This window comes from Nyctereutes procyonoides, unplaced genomic scaffold, assembly GCF_905146905.1.
Source record: "Nyctereutes procyonoides isolate TBG_1078 unplaced genomic scaffold, NYPRO_anot_genome, whole genome shotgun sequence".
Lineage (NCBI taxonomy): Eukaryota > Metazoa > Chordata > Mammalia > Carnivora > Canidae > Nyctereutes > Nyctereutes procyonoides.
In genome coordinates this window covers 49,861,848-49,883,060 of record NW_026575043.1, presented here as the reverse complement: position 1 = coordinate 49,883,060, position 21,213 = coordinate 49,861,848, and the positions used below count along the sequence as shown (strand labels likewise).

Sequence of the window (21,213 nt, the reverse complement as noted above, 5' to 3'; positions counted from 1 at the left end):
CATGTTCTTTCCTAAAGCCTATTTCTTCTCTTGCAAAATAGGATTAAATAAAATAAACCAGGTAAAGTGCCAGCATACAGTAAGTGTTCAATCAGAGATGGCCATCGTGCGTATTACTAGGGTTATCATGAAATCAACAAACCTTTTCATTTAGTGAAAATGTGCAGGGTATCGAGCTTAATGCAACTCAATTACCTGTCTTAGTTTGGATTCCCCAAAATATCAGACCCTAAGAGAAATTTTGGGGGTGCAAGCAGTATATTTGGGAGGTGATCCCAGGAAGTACGATGAAGTGGAGAGGGGAGGCAGGAAAGGAAGGAAAACCCATAAAGGATGTGATATGGGGCATGAGGTAGGGGTGCAGGCTCTGCCATCATGGGGCTGACCCCTAGGGCTCGGTCCCTCTGGGAACCCTCCAAGAAAGTGTGTAGAACACAAAACAGAGGCAGATGCCAGATAAGTAAAACTTCTCCACATATAATCAGACCAAATCTCACGAGAATAGTATCTTCAGTTATTCCTTGTAAATAACAAGATACTCCCAACGAAATACCACGTTACCTAGCCCACAGCGCACCTGACCACAATAATTTCTGATAAAATAAGCACACTGCTGAGCTAATTTTTCATGGTGGAACTTATAAGCTGCTATGTCAGTAGAAATGTGGTGATGAACGATGCCTCACTGGTGTTTTTATAAGCCTCTGGGGCAAATACAAGGAGATGATTCTGATGATATTTAGAAAACCAGACTTATTTTAAATGAGTCTCATGGCCTCATCACAGGACTGACAGATTCAGCAGCTTGAGGAGAAAAGAAAGGTCTCAATGAGGGTAGGAGCCTATTCTTGCTCCAGACCTAGGAAAGGGAACCTGGAATCTGGGAGAGGGGACATTAGGTCAATGCTGGCCAGGAATATGGGGCTGTCAACAGAACTTTCTTATGCAAAATAGTAACAATACCTTAAAAACTTGATAAGCATGGATTCTCCTGGAAATATTTATAAATTACGTTATGTAGAATATACATATTATGTAATAGTATACAAATTACAAAAGATTTCATTAAATACCTCACTGATTCAAAATAAGAAATGCAGTGTGAATTGGTGACAATTCCACCTTACAAGATTTTTATTTTATTTTTTTAATTTTTTATTTATTTATGATAGTCACAGAGAGAGAGAGAGAGGCAGAGACACAGGCAGAGGGAGAAGCAGGCTCCATGCACCAGGAGCCCGAAGTGGGATTCGATCCCGGGTCTCCAGGATCGCGCCCTGAGCCAAAGGCAGGCTCTAAACCGCTGCGCCACCCAGGGATCCCACCTTACAAGATTTTTAAAGAGAAACTATGGGAAAGAGTGAACACAACCTTTTCATCTTCCGCAAAAGGAAATTTGACCTTGAGCTGATTCTTTAGGTCTGATCCTCTGAATACCCCCTAAAGTGGAAATGTCAACTGTTTTAGCAGACTGCACTGCTTGTGGTTGAACTGCCTCTGGTTGGTAGATTGCTTATGGACTGGGAGTGCTTGCCATGAACTTGAAATACCTGAGGATGGATCCAGAGCCATCGGGACCCTTGAGTTGTAGGACTCTCCTAACTATGCATGTTCCCTGCAGGGCCCCCTGGGAGCCACATGGATGGAGCTGTTACAAGAGCTACTACCCCTTGAGTCAGGATGGCTCCCATACCTCCTTAACCTGGGTCTCATTACCTTACCCTTGAACTGCCACTTAGAGCTGGGGACAAGGAAAAGTAGCCCCTGAGGACCTGCAGAAAAGACACTCGAGGCTGCTCTGCATCCTCCAAGGTCAAACTCATGCCAGGTGTGACTTATATCACATGTCTGAATATTTAATTAGACCTAAAAGGACCCCTTGCATGAGCATGGCAAAAACCTTCCCTTTTTAAATGAATATACTATTATATGCAAACTAATCACTCCACTCTTGCCCTTACAAATACAGTAGAGTTTGTTGTAATAATCAGCACGATGATCTATAGGAATGTGTCAGTGAGTTTGAGTGTTTGCACATAATTAGTTTTCTAAGACAAACAAAAAGATCCCTCCTGAAATCTTATGTACATAATTAACCTGCTCCTACTACCTACAAATGATAAAGCCCAGGCCATGGACAGAATCTGAATTCGCTGGAACCAGAATGAGGATGAGGGTGGGTCTCATCCAGCCCGGTTCCCTTACTTGCTGGCCACCTGAGAGTTTCCATGCGCTCTCCCAAAAGGGTAGGGGTGAAATGTGTCTACGTATACAGTATAGAGGTCTGAGAGCAGAGGCATGTACAAAGACCCCTTCCAGATGTGGTCTGGGGAAAACAAGAGAATTTCTAAAAGTGTGAGAAGGTTACAAATGGAATATTCATATTTATATAGGACTGACCAAGGGAAGGCACCTTAGTAAATGTATAGAGTGTGGTTCTGATTATGAAAAAAGTAAGCTAAATATGTAATATATGCACATACAAACACAGTATGTGTGTTTATGCAAGGATTCCCATCAAAGTATTCCAGCAGTCACAGCCCCTCTCTCTACAGCAAGGGGAAAGGGGACTTTGACCTTGGATGGCTTACACTTTATATTGCTTGTATTTTCAAAATAAAGATGTGTCTGGGAATGCCTTTCGTAATTAAAACTGTAATTGACAATCACCTTTAAAAAAAGATTTGCAAGAAAGGGCGGGGCTCACAGTGGAATTCCTCTTGAATACTGAGTGTCTCCCATGCATTTACAATGGGATTAGTTTTTAGAAAGCCAATTTACCCTTTCAGATGCCCTGACAAGAGAAAGCAAGTCATTTGTATCACAGGCAGATAGAACATACAACTACTCCTGCATTGGAATTGTTAGGTTTTTCCTTTTTCCATTAGCGTGGCCATGGGATCCCTAGACGGAAGGTAAGATGACCAGAGTCCCTGAGATTGTATGGACTTAATTTTCCAAATGACTGACCATAAGGCCTTGGCGCCAACTGAGCCGTGTAAGTGTGGCCACAAAGCCAGAGGGAGAAAGACCAAGAGGAACACTGGAGAGACTCTTGATAACCTCCAATGTCTAAGTCCACCTGTATCTACAGGAATATAGCCAGAGGGTCATGTTAGTGTTTTTCAATCTTTTTTTTTTTTTTCATTATGACCCTGTAAGGAAACTTTTTGGATTTTTGTTCTGTCACCCCTAACCCCCAAGGAAATTTTAATACCACAAATATACCATATATCTGTTTCTGTAAGCGGCTTTTTGGAGGGCCACAAACTATTGTAATATCAGGTGGGTTTGGGTTTGGGTGTTTTTTTGTTTTTTGTTTTTTGGGGTTTTTTTTTGTTTTGCTTTCCTCCTCCAAGAACTGACTTTTGCTCCCCTGGGGATGATTTCAGCCCTGTTGAAAAAACACTATGTATGTGTATATATGTGTATATACATTCTATACACACATGTACACACGTCTGCATAGAAAACAAAGGACTGGCATATACTTTCCACTTTCCTCATCAAATTGCCTGTGTTGTCTCAATTTCCAATAATCAAGTATTGCTTTTACCAAGGGGAAAAAAGAGTAGTCTCTTCTCCCCCCACACACACACGTGTGTGTGTGTGTGTGTGTGTGTGTGTGCCTTTTACTAATACCATACAGATAAAGCCACAGGGATGCCTGTGTGGCTCAGTGGTTGAGCATCTGCCTTCAGCTCAGGTGATCCCAGGGTCCTGGGATCAAACCCCCCATCAGGTTCCCCTCAGGGAGCCTTCTTCTCTTTCTGCCTATGTCTCTCTCTTTCTACTGTGTTTCTCATGAATAAATAAATAAATCTTCAAAAAAAAAAAAAAGAAAAACCACACACTTAACTCAGATGCAGAGAGAAGAAAGAAGAAAGAAAGAAAGAAAGAAAGAAAGAAAGAAAGAAAGAAAGAAAGAAAGAAAGAAAAGAGTAAATAGGACTTTGAGAATGAACACTAGGCAGGAAAAATGGTTTTGATAAGATGACTTATAGTAGTTCTGGTATTTTCCACCATACCACAGCTCCCAATGGAGGTGAGAGATGTGCTATGGCTAATATTTTCTTTTCTTGCCATGCTTTTTTTCTGCAAATGCCCGTGGTATATTATTGGGGACAGGAATGGAGCTCAAACACACCATCTGATACACACCACCACAGATATGCTGTGGGTAAAGAGTCTAAAATCTAGCCTTCCACCAACCCGAAACCTACCAGGGTGTGGGGGCTTGAAAATTCACAAAAATCAATGGTCGTGCAAGACTCAGATCTGTTCAGAAAGACCTGTGACTTCTGAAACTGCTTCATCCATTAAGGGCAAATAAAGGTAGACTTGCAACAGCCAAGATGGCAAAAAAGAACCATGCCCAGCAGGGGTACAAGGTTGGAGGAGGGAAAAAAGCAGACATGAAACAGACAACTGACACCAGAATGAAGGGTGCCTGGGTGGCTTACTGGTTGAGTGTCTGCCTTTGGCTCAAGTCATGATCCCAGGATCCTGGGATGGAGTCCCACATCAGGCTCTCTATATGAAGTCTGCTTCTCCCTCTGCCTATGTCTCTGCGTCTCTCTCTCTCTGTGTCTCTCATGAATAAATAAATAAATAATCTCTTAAAAAAAAAAAACAGAGTGAGTTGAGTAATTTCAGGATAAAGGGCTGGCTTCTCAAACCTTCTCATCTAATCCCTGATGGGTTTATTCTAGCATCAAAGCTGTCCAGAGTAGAAAGAACCTCCAGAGTAAGAAAGATATATAAACACACACACACAAATATATGTATGTGTGTTTCACAAAACAACAGTAATAGCCTCACCACATCCCAATATCTAGCCTAGGCTATTCTATTTCATTTCCTTAATGCTGGTCACAGCCCATTAAACTGATGCCACCATCCACAAATGGGTCATGACCACAGATTCAATAGCATACACGTATTCCAACCCCTCTGGTTCAAAGATGAGAAAACTAACACTCAGGCTAAGCCCAAGGTCACAGGGCTACTCCCCTGCAGAACCAGGACTAGCTCAAACCAAAGCAAATATTGGCTGTTAACAGTCTACGTATTGGAACTCAACTAATGTCTCTGTAAAAACCTTTCCTAAAGCTCCCAGATTAGATTTAATCTCTTCCCCTGCTTCCCCTGCCCACACAGTCCAAAGTGCCATTGTCTCTGTCTTGGATTTCTTTTACTCCCAAAGGCCAGGTACCCTAATAGCCCTGTGGATCTAATGGCTTGGTCCAAGGCCAAGTGGTCACACTGCATCTCTACATCATGAAACTGACCACTCTGCTGCTTCCATGCCATAAATCTCAGCATCTCATGAGGTGAGCCAGGAGAAGTATTTTCTTCAAGGAAGTGTTGAACTTGCTAAACTAGACAGAAGAACTCTGATGGGCCAACCTGAACTTGGCCTGAAACCTGATAGACAATTTCTAAAACAGCTATGGTGGACGGGTCAATTTGAAAAGGCCTTGAAAAAGTAGATGATTCAACCCTATTCAGACAAAGTAAATCCCTCAGGGGTCTGGGGAAAGGCTCACATTTAAAGTGCGGTACTGGCATAAAAATAGACATATAGGCTGATGGAACAGAATCAAAGGCCCGGAAATAAACTCAAGTATATATGGTCAACTAATATTTGACAAGGGAGGCAAAAACACTCAATAAGGAAGGATAAGTGGCATTGGGAAAACTGAATATTCACATGCAGAAGGAGGAAACTGAATCCCTATCTTATACCATTCACAAAAATTAACTCAAAATGAATTGAAGACTTAAAGATAAGTCCCAAAACTATAGCTCCTAGAAGAAAACAGGGGAAAGCTCCTTGATGACTCCTTTGGATATGCTACCAAAAGTACAAACAACAGAAGCAAAAATCAACAGACATAATGATATCAAACTAAAAAGCTTCTGCATAGCAAAAGAAACAATCAAAAAAAACAAAAAAGCAATCTGTAGAATGGGAGAAAATATTTGCAAATTTGATGAGGCATTAATAACCAAATTATATAAAAAAACCTCTTACAACTCAATAGCAAAAAATAATCATCATCTGATTTTTAAATAGGCAGAAAACCTGAATAGACATTCTTTCCAAAGAAAACATACAAATGCCCAACAGATAAACAAAAAGCTGCTTAACACCACTCCTCATTGATGACATACAAATCAAAACCACAATGAGACTTCCCCTCACACCCATTAGAATGGCTATTATCAAAAAGACAAGAGATGATAAGTTCCGGTAGGGATGTGGAGAAAAGGGAACCATCATGCACCATTGGTGGGAATGTAAATTGGTGCAACCACTATGGAAAACAGTACAAAGGTTCATCAAAAAAAATTAAAATAGAATTGCCATATGATCCAGCAATTCTACTTCTGGATATATATCCAAAGGAGATGAAATTTCCATCTTGAAGAGATATTTGCAATCTCTTGTTTATAGTAACACTATTCATAGTAGTCAAGACATGGAAGCAACCTACGTGTCTATCGACAGATGAATGGATAAAGAAAATGTTACACACACACACACACACACACACTGGAATATTATTTAGCTATAAAAAAGAAGGAAATCCTAACATTTGCAACTATATGGATAGACTTTCAGGGTCATTATGCTGAGTGAAATCAGTCAGACAGAGAAAGACACTACATTATCTCACTTGTATGTGGAATCTAAAAACATCAAACATAGAAACAGAGTCAAATGTCATTGCCAGGGATTGAAGGAAATGGGGAGATGTTGGCCAAAGGATGAAAACTTCTAGTTACACAATGAATAAGTTTTGGGGATCTAATGTACAGCCTAGTGACTACAGTTAACAACACTGTATTATATACTTGAAAGTTACTAAAAGAATAAATCTTAAATACGCCCACCACAAAAAAACTTATGTCATTGTAGTAATCATTTTACAACAATACCTCTGTGTGTTAGATCATCAGCTTGCACACCTTAAATGTACATAATATTATATGTCAGTAAAGCTAGAGAAAGCCCCCAAAGGTCAGCCCTTCCTTATAGAACAAAGATCATGTGTCTACAGAGATGAGTTCTACCTTCTTTTAAGTTTCATGACACCTGGTGGTCAGCACAGGGAGGGATGAGGGAGATGCACAGCTGGGAGAAACCACAGCCTCAGACCATGAGTGACCATCATATGGGATCATGCCTTCCACCCTGAAGACCTTCCCAGTGCCTTATAAGGAAAAATCACTTTCGATAGCATGGCTTCTGATAGCACAAACTATAGCCTGTGGCACCAAACCCAGCCAGGCACCTATTTTTTTACAAGTAAAGTTTTATTGGAACATTGTCATGTCCATTTATTTACCTATTAACTCTGGCTGCTTCTGCTATAATGACAGAGGTGCAGACTATATGGCCCGCAAAGCCTGAAATATTCACTATCTGGCCCTCTACAGAAAAAGTTTGTCAAGTATTGTAAATATATACAACATAAAGTTTACCATTTTAGCCATTTTTAAGGGTACAGTGTTGGTGGCATTAAGTACTTTCCCATATTGTACAACCATCATCACCACCTGTCTCCAGAACTTTTTCATTTCTGAAACAGAAACTCTGTGCCCAATAGACACTAATCCCCATTTCCCCTCCCCCAGCCCCTGGCACCCACCCTTCTACTCTCTGTTTCTATGAATTTGCCTGTTTTGTGTATTTGCACAATAGCTGTCCTTTTGTGACTGGCTTCTTCTACTTAGCATACTGTCTTTACGATTCATCCACGTTGAAGCATGTGTCAGAATTTCATTTCTTTTGATGGCTAAATAATACTTCACTGGATACAGAGGCCACATATGGTTTATTCATTCACCCACCAATAGACAATAGTGCTGTTTCCACTCTGGGGCTGCCGTGAATAGCACTGCCTCCTGCCTAACTCTGGAGCCTCCTCCTGCATCATACACCTTGGTCCTGTAGCCACAGAGGCCTTCCATCACCTCCTGTCGATTCCTCAAATGTATCATGACCCCTTAACACCTCTTGGCAGGAAGACCTCCCATGCCCTCCACCTCCACTCCTTTTCCATCTTAACTGTTCCCTAGCCTTCAGCCTAAACATCACTTCTGGGAACTCTGTGTAACCAGACTCTCCCCAAGCCCCTCACTCACCTTCTTGCCACCCCAAACTCGATCAGCTCCATCTGGTCATAAGCTCTGATGGTGCCCTACACTGCATCTTTATAGCCTGTAACACTGTTTGAAATTACTGGACACAATTTTACAATATTCATGTGTGGTTATTTGATTAATGTCAGACTTTACAAGATCAAGGCTATGTCTTTTTTTGCTTCCCATCATACCCCCACCAACTAGCCCAGAGATGAGAATAAACCACATTTCATCAATTCTAAGACATACAAATTTTACATTTATCTCAGGATGCAACTTAACAATCAATGTCTTAGATCCACCTGCATATGGTGATGAGAGCTCATAAGACACTGGCTCAAACAGTGAAGACCCTCACAGGCAGGGGCTACTCTGAACCCCCTGAGGGATGATCAAGGGCAATAGAAGGGGTCAGTTGTGAGTCCCAGAGGATGCTGGGACCATGTTGCAAAAGTAACAGATGACAGCCACATCACGGCTTTCTATTGCTTGAGACAGGAGGAAGGGAGAAGGTCTGAGATTGGGGCAAGCCCCCTGACTCCCTCTGCATATCTGCTGAGACAGAGAGTCAGCCTGAGTCAAAGAGGAATGGGTACAGCTAAGGGGTGGGGGGTCTGAAAATCCCTGAGAGCCTTTGCAATGTCACAAGAAGCCAAGTGAAGGTCAGGTGCAGCCAGCCAGTGCCTCTCCATTTTGTTCCTACAGAAGCCTGGGCCAGACACTTTGTCTCTAGCTGGCCTCAGCCCCCACACAGGCCTTGGCGTGCAGTGGAACTCTGTGCACTGATCCCCCACATCCTAGCTGCAGGGATCCCAGAGCAGAGATCCAGGACTCATATGTAACAGGTGCCAGACTTAGAAGCCTTATGGTATCTCCTAAAGCTTATAAATTATCATTTTTCTGTTCTATGCCTCAATGGCAATTTTGCTCAAGTGTAAATATTTAATACATCCTACCCACTTTCGTAAACCTGTTTATAGCCTTCCTTCCATTTTAATATACTGAGAACCTCAAAACAATGTAAGGGACCCAGGCCACAGCCTGCTTCCGAGGGACCCTGCAGAGGGCTTCCCTGTCCGTTCCACTAGCCAGTATGTAGCTACAGATACCACATCACCCTCTGCTGGCAGCAAGATCCACCCCCCAAACCACAGCCATGTATATATTGCACCCACTTTGATGACTGTCTCCCCTGGGTGCCTACAGGTCCACCCTAAGCTTCTGTATGAAGTCCTTTGCTCTGATAGTCTAATTCTCCACTCTCTGACCCACCCCTGACCCCAAGCAGACCTGACCATGCCTTCTCTTTAGAAACATTGAGCATGTCCCACATGCATGCTGCCAGTACAGCAGCCACTTGCCCCCATGGGGCTACTGCACACTTAGAATGCAGGGAATCTGAATTGAGATGAGCTGTAGGTGTAAAATACACACTGGATCTCCAAGCCTTCATATGGGAAAAAGAATGGAAGACACTTCGGTGTTAATATTTTATATCAATTCTATGTTGCAGTGGTAATCCTTTGATATATTAGATTAAATGACACATATTATAAAGATATCACTTGTTCCTTTTTACTCTTTTTAAGAAAATATAAGGCTAGATATGCAGCTCACAGCCTATTTCTCCGGGCACCAACAGCTCCAGCTCTGCAGGAGCCAGTGAGCCTTCCCTGTCAAGGACCCAGATGGCAAATACTTTCGGCTTTGCGGGCCATCCCCATCTCAGCCAAGCAGCATGAAAAGCACGCACGGGACAACACGCAAAGAAATGAACCTGGCTGTGTCAATAAATGCAGATCTGGCCACTAGGCGATGGTTTACCGCCCCCTACATGAGAGAATCCATAGTTATAAAAAGGATTGTTTCTGGGAAATGCTTTTCATTTTCTCATGGGCCCTCCAGGAAAAGCCACCTTTCATTCCACTGAAGAGAGGAAATGCAAGTGCACAAGGGGTGGTCCTGAGGCCATGGGGCAGCCCCTGACAGCCCCGGGGTTCAGGAGCCCCAGGGCACCCACCAAACACACTTACTTGGGAGTGTGGGCCTCATCTACACGGTGACCCAGCTGGAATTCGTGGGACTTGCTTCGATGCAGGGCAGTGAAACCTGGAATCAGGTGGATCAGCTTCCGGGAGGAGGGCGGTGGGGTCCCTGGGGGCTTCAGCTTGTTCTTCCTCCTCATGGGTGGTGTGCCAGGTGGGGTCACGGTGGTGACGATATTGGGGGTGCGTGGCGGGGTGCGGACCGCGTGCCGCTGCCGGGGCGACGGGGGCAGGGAGCGGTGGCCTGATTCCAGTGGCGGTGGCGGGCACAGACCCGGGTAGGCATCCACAGTTAGCCTGTCCATGTGAGTGTACACGGGGGCCCCGGGTGAGGGGCTGGCATGACAGTAGTGCTGGACACACTTGGTCTGGACCCTGGGGCTCTGGGAGAGGTGGGTGCGGATCCACGGGGTGGGCTCCGGGGGGCACACAGGGTTGTTCTCCTTCCCCGTTTCCGTGGTGGGCCACTGGATGGTCCAGTCTTGTTTGGAAAGGTTGCCTCCTGAGTTGGAACAAAGGAGCAGAGAGACAACAGATAAGCCATGAGAAAGCCTGGCCAGTTATACTGTACGCACCCTACCATGTACGCATGTTACAGTGAATGTACCTTATGGCCTGTGCACATCACATCCTATATATAGCACACTGTGTATACATGCTACCCTTATGCACCTTACAGCATACATGTCTTATAGCTCTGCATCTTACACCATATGCACATGACATCCTATACACACTGCACTGTGTGTGCACATTACACTGTGTGCTCACTATACTGCATACCCATTTACATAAATTCATCTCCCCTCGGCCCCTCCAAAAAGAGAATGAAATCCCTCTCCCCATAATCTTCATTCAACAGCCCTGCCCCCATCTCTCCTGTGGCTGTGGAGCCCACAATTCAAATGTCCAGACAAGCAAAGGAGTTAATTCTCGCCTTTTGAGCTTCCAAGGATCCTACTTCCAGCAACTTCAAGGTGATTTAAAGGATTTTCAAGGATAACTTTTCCCTTCCAAAGCAATTTTACTAGCTAGCCCCAAATGAGATACATGAATTCTGCAGAGGTCAAGTTCGTCCCCAGTCACTCCCTGCCCACTTATTCAGCCACTGCACACTTCTCCCAACTCTGCTCTTGCCATGAGCTTGGGCACACCTTCACCCAACACTTTCTGAATGTGCCAGGCACTATGCTTGAGAAAGGTGTAATAGATTACACCCAGTCCAGGCTCCCTGGTACCCTAGACTTAAAAGTTCTGCAAAGGAAAGACACGACAGACAAGAAAAGACACCCATGAAAGGATTTCAGAGGAGGATGAGTGCCAGGTAGGGAGTTGGGGGTGGGGTGGGGACCAGAATAGATGTGATAAGAGAACTGGTAAGATATGATAAGAATTGGTGGATGGTCACCAAGCTGTGGGGCATGTCAGTCATAGACCGCTATGCAGCCATGAAAAACAATGAACTATCGAACACATAGTAACCTGGGTGACTTTCCAGAAAACTGTGCTGGGTAGAGAAAGCCAACCCCAGGTTCCATATTGGAAGATCCCATTCATGTTCCATTTTTGAAGTGACCATGTTTTAGAGGGGAAGGATAGATTGATGGTTGCTGGGGTTTAGAGATGGAGGACACAGGCAGGAGGCAGATGGATGTGGCCATAAGAGGACAAATGCAAGGGACGTGTGCACTGTTGGAACCGTCTGCTATCTTCACTGGGGTGAAGGATATGTGAACCTACCCAGTAATGAAATTGCATAGAAGTAAATACACACACACACATACACACACACACAAGTATAACTAAAACTGTGGAAACCTGAACGAATCCAAAGGATCAGGAGGTTGCATTTGAAGTCAATAATCTGGTTGCGATGCTGTACTACAGTTTCACCAAAGTTAGCAATTAGGAGAAATTGTGCAAATGGTATAGGGGATCTGTTACGGGCTGAGTGTTCAATTCCTTCCTAAATTCTGACGTTGAAATCCTAACCCCCAGGTGATGGTACTTGGAGTTGGGACCTTAGGGAGGTGACTGGGTTACGACGAGGTGGTACAGGTGGAGCCCTCGGGGTGGGATTCGTGCTCTTACAAGGAGATGAAGACACAGGTGGTCCAAGGAAAGAAAGGCCATGTGAGACCTCAAAGGTGGTTGTCTAGAGGCCAGGAAGAAGATCCCCAACAAGAACCAAATCCACCAGTACCCTGATCTTGGACTTCCCCTCCAGAACTGGGAGAAGTAATGTCTGTTGGGTAAGCCCCACCCCCCATTCTGTGGTATGTGTTATAGTAGCCTGAACAGACTGTAACAGAATCACTCTGCATTATTTCTTATGACTGTATATCAATGCATAATTAGGTCAATAAAAATTTCAAATGAAAAAATTAAAAATAAAAATGTTGGAGGTGAGGCTGACTTCAGGTGGAGTGCTCAGCCTCCTAAGGAAGTGACATGTAAGCTGGCATTGAGAACAAGAAGGGGATTGCCAAGAACCAAGGAAAGACCATGGCAGGTGTGGGGCGAGGGGAGGACGATGTCAAAGGACAAAAGCACATAGGTAGGAAGGCCCTGGTTTAAGTTAAACCAAAAAAATAAATATTAAAAATCCAATTATGCATTAATTTTTTTTTACTCATTTGCCGTATTGGAGGGGTAAATACCAATGTGGTCTCTGCACAAACTCCATGCTAAGAGATACAAAAGCATGAGGGTCAAAGAAGACCAGGTAGACAGGCTCCAAATCCATCTAGGTTAGGGTAGGCACTTTCTTAGGTCCCTTTTTGGGGACCTTTTTGGGGTGCCTTCTCCAAAGCAGTAAGCACCAAGGCATGGTGATAATGAGATGAGTGGCCCAAGGAGAGCGTGAAAGGACAGGTGAGGGACAGACCACCAGGACCACAGGCCAAACTGCAGTGTGGATTTCATGCCACATTCAATCGGAAGCCAGTGAGAGTTTTGATAGAAAGCTCCTTTTTCAAAGATCCTGTTTGGACAAGGAGAGCCCGTGAAGGGTTTTGCAGTGTGCCAGGCAAGAGATGATGCTGGTCCCTGCGTGGGGAGTGGCAGCAAAGATGGAGAGAAGTAGTTGGGGAATCATTGCATGACAAAGCAGGACCTGGTGGAAGGGCCCTCCCATCACAGGCCAAAGAAGAGAAGAGGGGCAGAAACAAATTCCAGCTCATGGCCAACTAGCAATAAACATAATAATTACTATAAGCACCATAACAAGAGCTAATTTATAGAACATTTGACAGTTTGCAAAGTGCTTTCATGAACACTGACTCACTGCCCCATTTTCAATTAAAACTACTCATTTGGTTATTATATATTCATTATAGAAAAATTAGAAAATTTGGATAAGGAAAAAGGCAATGTAGCTCCACAGCCTAACCACCATCCCTATTAATGTTTGGCAGTGGAGCCTGCCAGATGGTTTTCTGTACATATTTTTTTAAGAAATGCCATAAGATCTTAATGATTTGTCATCTGCTTTCTTCACTTGTTATATTTGGACCGCTTTACATCTTACTTAATTTTTCTGTGTGCAAAGGGCCATATTGATCTCTACTTTGTAAATAAGGACATAGATGTGCAGAGATGAAGATGGGCTCAAGGTCACACCGGATGAAGATGGGGGACTGGAGCTGGGATTCAAACCCAGGGCCTGTGCCACCCCAACAACCATGCATCTGAAAACAGAGGGCTGGGACTTAATCAAGGATCCTGGGCCATCACAGATGAGCCAAATGGGAATAGAAACTGGAGAGAGGGCTCATTTCTGACACTGGTCTCCCTCTTCCCTTCTCCCAGACTTTGCCAGAACATTCTACCAAAGTCACCATACCATCACTATGGTGGTGTGTAAATCTTCAAATTTAGAGTTACACATGGTGAATCCCATGACTAAGAGCCAGCTCTGGAGTCTTGTGACTTGGCCCTATGTCTGGCTACCCGCTTACTGGCTATGTGGCCTTAGGCACTTATCTGATCTCTCTGAGTCAGCTTTATCACCCGTGCAATGGGACAACAATAGGACCTGCCTCAGGGGAACAGTATGAAGATAAATGCAACAGCACAACTGATGTGCTTACTTAGCCCAGCACCTGACACCTGCAGGAACTCCATGAATGTTAGCTATGCATATTGTGATTCTCAGCACTGAGGTTGAGATATGGCATTATCTCCCCTTTAAAGAGTGTGCACTTGTACTAAGAAGTGTACATGTAGCAGATGCTACCATCACCCTTGTACCTCCCAGAAGCTCATGCTCAGAGGGGCTGAAGAGCTCTGATTACTGGGAGCAGAGAAAATCAAGCCCAGGTCAGCTTCTCCATCACCCAGCAAACTTTGGATTGGTGTATTTGCTCAGGATATACAAACTCATCACCAAATAACCTAAATAAAACATGTTTAAGAGAGTAAATCTATTTTTTTAAGTTATCTTAATCATACACTGCAGTCCAAGGCCACAGAGAAGCACTATGGACGTTATCGCTATGGCTCTCACCCCCACCCCTTGGGAACTGGAAAAAAATGTGGGACTGGGACTCTGAGAGATCTGGCTTAAAACTCTGATTCTACCATTGATGAGATGTGTGACTTTGGGTAAGTTACTTGATCTCTCTGAGCCTCAGTTTTGGGGTCTGTAAAATGAGAATAATCATGGCCCCCTTGGTTGGAGGGTACAGTGAGGATTAAATGCATTCATTCACCTGAGTACTTCATAAATATCTGAATGCCTCTCATAGGCCAGGCACTGCTCTAGACACCAGGAGAGAACAATGAATACAAAAAAGACCAAGGCCCCCATCCTCACAGAGCATATGTCTTTAGTGCAGAAAAAGAGTAAAAGGGGAATGAACAAACAAGTGACATATATATTATCCATTATATGCTATTTAAAATGCATTGTCTATATAATATGTCAGTGGTAGTAAGTGCCATGGAGGAAAAGAAAGTGGGCACAAGTGCTGGCAGGCTACTTCAGTCAGACAAGGGTGAGGAGGTGACAGTGGACACAAGCAAATATCAGAGCGAGTGAGGGGTGAGCTAATGAGATCAAATGAGTCATGCCATCGGGATGCCTGGGTGGCTCAGTGGTTGAGCATCTGCCTTTGGCTCAGGTTGTGATCCTAGAGTCCCTGGATTGAGTCCCACATCAGGCTCCCCACAGGGGAACCTGCTTCTCCCTCTGCCTGTGTCTCTGCCTCTCTCTGTGTCTCTCATGAATAAATAAATAAATACTTTTTAAAAAATGAGTCGCATCATTGGCACAGAGCCTGGATCACCACATTGCACAGACCGATAGGCAGATAATGGAGGGTAAGGAAGGCATCTATTCTGGATGCCCGGGACTCATCCACTTTGCTCCTCAGGAACTCGCTCCATGCCAGCCCCTGGGATTGGCTGTCCTTCCTCTGCCTGCAAGGTGCTTGCAGTCTGGCAGGAGGACTGACAAGGAAATCAGCATTCACTACAATTCCACTCCCGGGTGGAGGCCCAAAGGAAGTGAACACAGGCACTCGAATGCTTGGATGTGACTGTTCCCAGCAGCAGCAGGCACAACAGGCAGGAGGCAGAAACAGCCCCAATGTCCACTGATCTGACAAATGGATAAACAAAATGTGGTATGTCCCTATAGTGGAATATTATTATCCTGTAAAAGGGAACGAAGTACTGCCGTGTGCTACAATTTGGATGAACCTCAAACATACTACATTAAGTCAAAGAAGCCACACCTGAAAAGCCACATTGTGTAAGATCCCATTTATGAAGGGTCCAGGACAGACAAATCTAGAGACAGAATATGGATTCATGGCTGACAGACACTGGGGGTGGAGGGGGGACAGGGAGCAGTTGTTTAATGGGTACACGGATTTCTTTGGGGGTGATAAAAACATTGGAGAACTTAACAGAGGCAGTGGTTACACCACATTGTGAATGCACGAAACGTCACAGAACTGTTCCCTTTAAAATGGCCATTGTTCTGTGAGCTTCACTTCGATGAAAGAAATAAGTTAAGTCCCCACCATGTGGAACAGGGTATCCGATGTCAGAGAAAGGGCAGGTGTGTGAGAGCAGAGGTGAGCAGCCCGGCTCCTGGTGGAAGGGTAGGGAAAGGCGTCCTGGAGGAGGTGGTGCCTACACCCAGAGCTTGAGGTTGAAGGAGAACTCGCTAGGAGAGGAATAGAATCCAGAGTGGAGGGGGGAAGGGTGGAGATAGGACAACAGAGTCAAGGCCAGAAGATGACCCAACATGACGAGTATGGAGGACTACAAGTGGCTCAGGTGGCAGGGGCTACCTGGAGGGAGGAAGACATTCAAGCTGAGGCCAGAAAGAAGGACTAAGGAGGACCATCCAGGGACTTGCTCTCCTAAGGGCAGGGGGATATAGAGAGGGAGGGGTCACCTCAACTGGTCCCCTGCTGCTGGCCTTGCAAAGGGAGGTGGTCTCCCACAGAGCCCCTTCAAACCTTCAAACCTGCAGGAGCCAAGGGCACCTGGCCGTTAGGCCAGGGAACGAGCAAGGCTGAAGCTCTGTCTGCCACATCGTGCAGCTCTAAGCTCAAGGCTTGGGCCCCAGCCCTCTGGTCCTGCCAAGGGAGCACTTGGCACTGCCCCAACCATAAATGATTGCAGCCAAGTTCCTGCCTGGCCATACGGCCATATCCACAAGACTTGGGCCCCCGAACCCCTGTTCACGCCAAGGGAAGGGCTGGCTCTCCCAACAGGCGAATGCTGAGAAGTGGTGTGGGTGTGGAGGCCAAGGATCTGCCCATGATATCACTGTTATATCCAAGCCCCTGGTCACACCAGGGCAGGGGCTGGTATGTCCCTAATCATGTGGCTTAAAAATCACATAGCCCATTGGGATCTCTTTGCCAGCAAGTCCTGCTGGAGTCCAGTATTCTGGCCCTGGCCCTTTTTGTGGTTAAAGCTGTTCCAGAGACCCTGGGGCATGGGTTCTGTGGGCAACAATTTTTTTTTTGAATTCCAGTATAATTAACCTACAGCATTATACTAGGCTCAGGTGTACAATATAGTGATTCAACACTCCCATATATCACCCAGCGCTCATCACAAGTGCCCTCCTCCATCCCCATCACCTATTTCCTCCATCCGCTCACCCACCTCTCCTCTGGTAATCATCACTGTGTTCTCTATAATTGAAAGCCTGTTTCTGTCTGTCTCTATAGTTGAGAGCCTGTTTCTCTCTGTCTCTCATTCCCCTTGCTCATTTTTTTTTTGTTTGTTTTTTCAAGTCCACATATGAGGGAAATCATATGGTATTTTTCTTTCTCTGATTGATTTATTTCACTTAGCATTATACTCTTTAGTTCCAACCATGTTGTTGCAATTGGCAAGATTTCATTCTTTGTTATGGCTGAGTAATATTTCGTTATATATATATATATACACCACATCTTTATCCATTCATCACTCAATGGACACTTGGGCTGCTTGCCTATCTTGGGGATTGTAGACAGTGCTGCTATAAACATAGGGATGCATGTATCTCTCTGAACTAGTGCTTTGGTATTCTTTGGGTAAATATCCAGTAGTGCAATTGCTGGATCACAGGGTGGCTCTATTTTTTAACTTTTTGAGGAACCTCCATCCTATTTTCCACAGTGGTTGAACCAGTTTGCATTCCCACCAACAGTGCAAGAGGGTTCCTTTTTCTCAACATCCTTGCCAACACCTGTTATTTCTTATGGTTGTTGATTTAGCCATTCTGGCAGGTGTGAGGTGATAGTTTTGGTTTTCATTTCCCTGATAATAAGTGATGATAAGGATCTTCTCATGTGTAGGCATCTATTCTTGCTCAACAGGACCCACTGCGTGTAGGGAAGAGTCACGATCAGATGAGCATTGAGGAAAGTTGTATCTGGCCAGAGCATGGGAAAGGGATCAAATAGATCAAAGGTAGCAGCAAGATCAGCCTGAGGCCACTGAAAACATGTGAATGGGAGATGATGAGGACCTGGGGCAGGGTTGTGGCAGCAAAGATGGAGAGAAGTGCATTGACAGGGCACAGGCAGAGGAGGAAAAAACAAAAACAAAAACAAAACAAAAACAGCTAACATTTACTGAGAACTTACCATGCTCCTAACACTGTCATATAATTTACATGTACAAAATTATAGAGCTACACAACAATTACTAGGCAAACATCACTCTATTTTCTAGATGAGGAAATCGAGGCACGAGGTTAAATGACTTGTTCAAGACCACACAGCTGGGAGGAGGACAGCTGGGGCTGCAGTCCCCATCCTTAAGCCTGACACTAAGCCAAGGTTGACCTTCTGATTCCAGGCCTGGGTCACATGGTGGCTTGTGGCACTGATCACAGTGATAGGAGACACAGGAGAAGGAAACAGAGCACAAAGGAGGAGGTAAGCTTAGGGTCACATAGGCTGAGCCTGGGGCTCCTGCAGGACATCAAGCAGGAGATGCCCGGGATGCAGCAGAACCTCCCCTGCACCCCCTGCCTCTCCCCAGGAGTTCTGAGATCACTCCCTAGGAGGAAGTTATTTTTCCAGGCTGAGAAAATGGATCGTGAGATTCTAAAATCTCCCAAGTCTATCCAAGAGTCAGGCTCATCTTAGATTTTTTTTTTCTTTGACAAAGACATGATGTTCATCTCTGTCTCCTCTCCCATTGGATCTCTGAGTCTCCAAAGCAGACATCTGTCCCATGGCCCTAACTGACAGGTCAGGATGGGGAGGGAATGAGCACACCACCCATTGCCTGGCTCCCTCAGAAGGAAGAGAGACAGCTCTGTGTTTAGAAGACTTGCTTTCTGAACTGCAAGAGTAAGAATCAATTCTAAACAAACACGAGCAAGGAAGCAGGAATTTTTATATGCACTGAACACCTGAACTTTGCAACATGAAGCTTAGAACTTAACTTGCTCTGACCTTGCCTCACTGTGACTTAGCTGCTCCAACTGTAGACTAAGAATCACAGTAGAGCTTCCTCCCTAGGATTGTTGTGAAGATTAAATAAGACAATGCAAGTAGAGCAGTTGGCATGATTTCTGGCATCCAGCCAATATAGTATAAATGTTCATGTAAAATGGGAGTAAAACATCTATTTCATATGATAATGGGGAGGATTAAATGGACTAGGGGTAGTGGAAGGGAGGTGGGCGGGGGGGATGGGGTGACTGGGTGACAGGCACTGAGGGGGGCACTTGACAGGATGAGCACTCGGTGTTATACTATATGTTGGCAAATCGAACTCCAATAAAAAAATATACCAAAAAAATGAGATAAGCACATAAATCAACTTGCATTCAAGTGACTATATCCCTGACCTTGTCCTATAGAAAGCAAACCCATGAAGCAAAAGCCAATGAGTATTTATTACAGTTAAACTGTATCCATCAAAAAGACATGTTGCAGTCTGAACCCTCGGTATCCATGAGTGGGACCTTATTTGCTAATAGGTTCTTTTTGGATGTAATCAAATTAAGATGATGGAACACCGGATTGCAGGGGACGGGGGAGGGGGCAGCTAAATGCAATGATCAGTGTCCTTATAAGAAAAGGAGGACCCAAAGGAAAGACCATATGAAGACAGAGGCAGATATCAAAGAGATGTAAATGCTAACAAGGAATGCCAAAGATTACCAGCAGCCCCCAGGAGCTAGGAGAGAGGCACAGTGCAGGCTCTCCCCCAGAGCCTTCTGAGGGAGCATGGTCTTGTCGGTATCTTGGCTTGAAACTTGGAGCCCCCAGAACTGTAAGAAAACACATTTCTGCTATTTAAAACCACTACTTTGTCGTGGCATTGTAGTAGCAGCCCTAGGAAATGAAAACACTCCTCAGCCAGGAGCCAAGGACACTTACTGACTACAGACTGACGGGTCATGACATGAAAGTTAACATTTGGAGGGCACCTGCCGGACTCAGGGGATTCAGCGCTCATCTTACCTGCCCTGTAAGATAGGTGTTATCGACCCATTTTATAAATGAGCTCTGGCTGAGTGATAGGACGTGGCTAATGTCCCATAGTAGGTAATAAATCTACACATTTCTCTTCCTTTTTTGCCACATGGCATTCTGCAATTGAGCTGGGACCTACTGCCCCACCTTTCGGAAGCCTACAAATCCCTCCAAACACACACACACACACACACACACACACACACACACACACCTGTACCAGGTTCAAGAAAGCACCACATTGCCCCAAGAACCCCTGCCCTAAAGTGGTTTTAAGTCTGAGAGATGAAAAGAGAGCAAGCACAGCTTTACCCCTGCCAAATTCCCCGCTCCATCAATTACTCTTCCTCTCCACCTCTACATTTCAAAATCAGAAGTTTGGGAATGAAGAAGCCAAGTGCCTCATTTCATTATCCAAATTGCCAGCTGCTCAATTGACAGGGATTCGGCTTCTCTCTGCTGAGGCTTCAGAAGTGCTTTCACTGATGGGCTGTATTATATCAACTCTTCTCTCTCTTTTGATCCTCTTTTTAATAAAGTCTGAGGGGAAAAAGGTAATTTTTCATTTTAAATAGGGAAGGTGTGGTACCAAGGTGCTCTGGGGGTTATTAATCGTGGCTCTTGCTATCTTATCATCCGTTTCTGGAAAATCGTTTTATTTCAAGTCTCGAAATGGGCGGGGAGAAGGGAATAGGTTTGAAGAAATGAAAGGTCTGAGGATTGATTAAAGATGTTTCAAGGTGTAGGGTTTTTCTTTTGACATTCTCCGATAAGGGACTAAGAGAAATAAAAGCCATTCTCAGGGGAGAAAATGATTTCAGAAAGTCTAGGCAAGTGTCTAACTTCTTTGTCCCTTCCCATTAAAATTTTATAAACAGGCAAACGGGTGACTTCGAACTTGTCTGAATTTCAGAGCCAGCAGCAGAAGGCATAGATGCATTAGCTCTTCAGAGGCAGAGGGAAAAGTCTGCAATTCCAGCATCACCACTGCTTGTAATTTTCGTGACTATTTCAAAACCCTTGTTAGTTTAATCCTTACCACTTTCTAAGGAGAAACACAACTT

At 44.6% G+C, this 21,213-nt stretch overlaps 1 protein-coding gene across 1 annotated transcript in view; it reads right to left on the bottom strand.

Moving 5' to 3' along the window:
- Nucleotides 1-21,213, bottom strand: part of KSR2 (kinase suppressor of ras 2) — a 399,224-nt gene that overhangs the window by 226,823 nt on the left and 151,188 nt on the right. Inside the window, exon 4 of the mRNA XM_055323016.1 lies at nt 10,188-10,701. Within this exon, the coding sequence (XP_055178991.1) occupies nt 10,188-10,701 (514 nt within the window). The remainder of the gene's footprint in view (nt 1-10,187; nt 10,702-21,213) is intronic.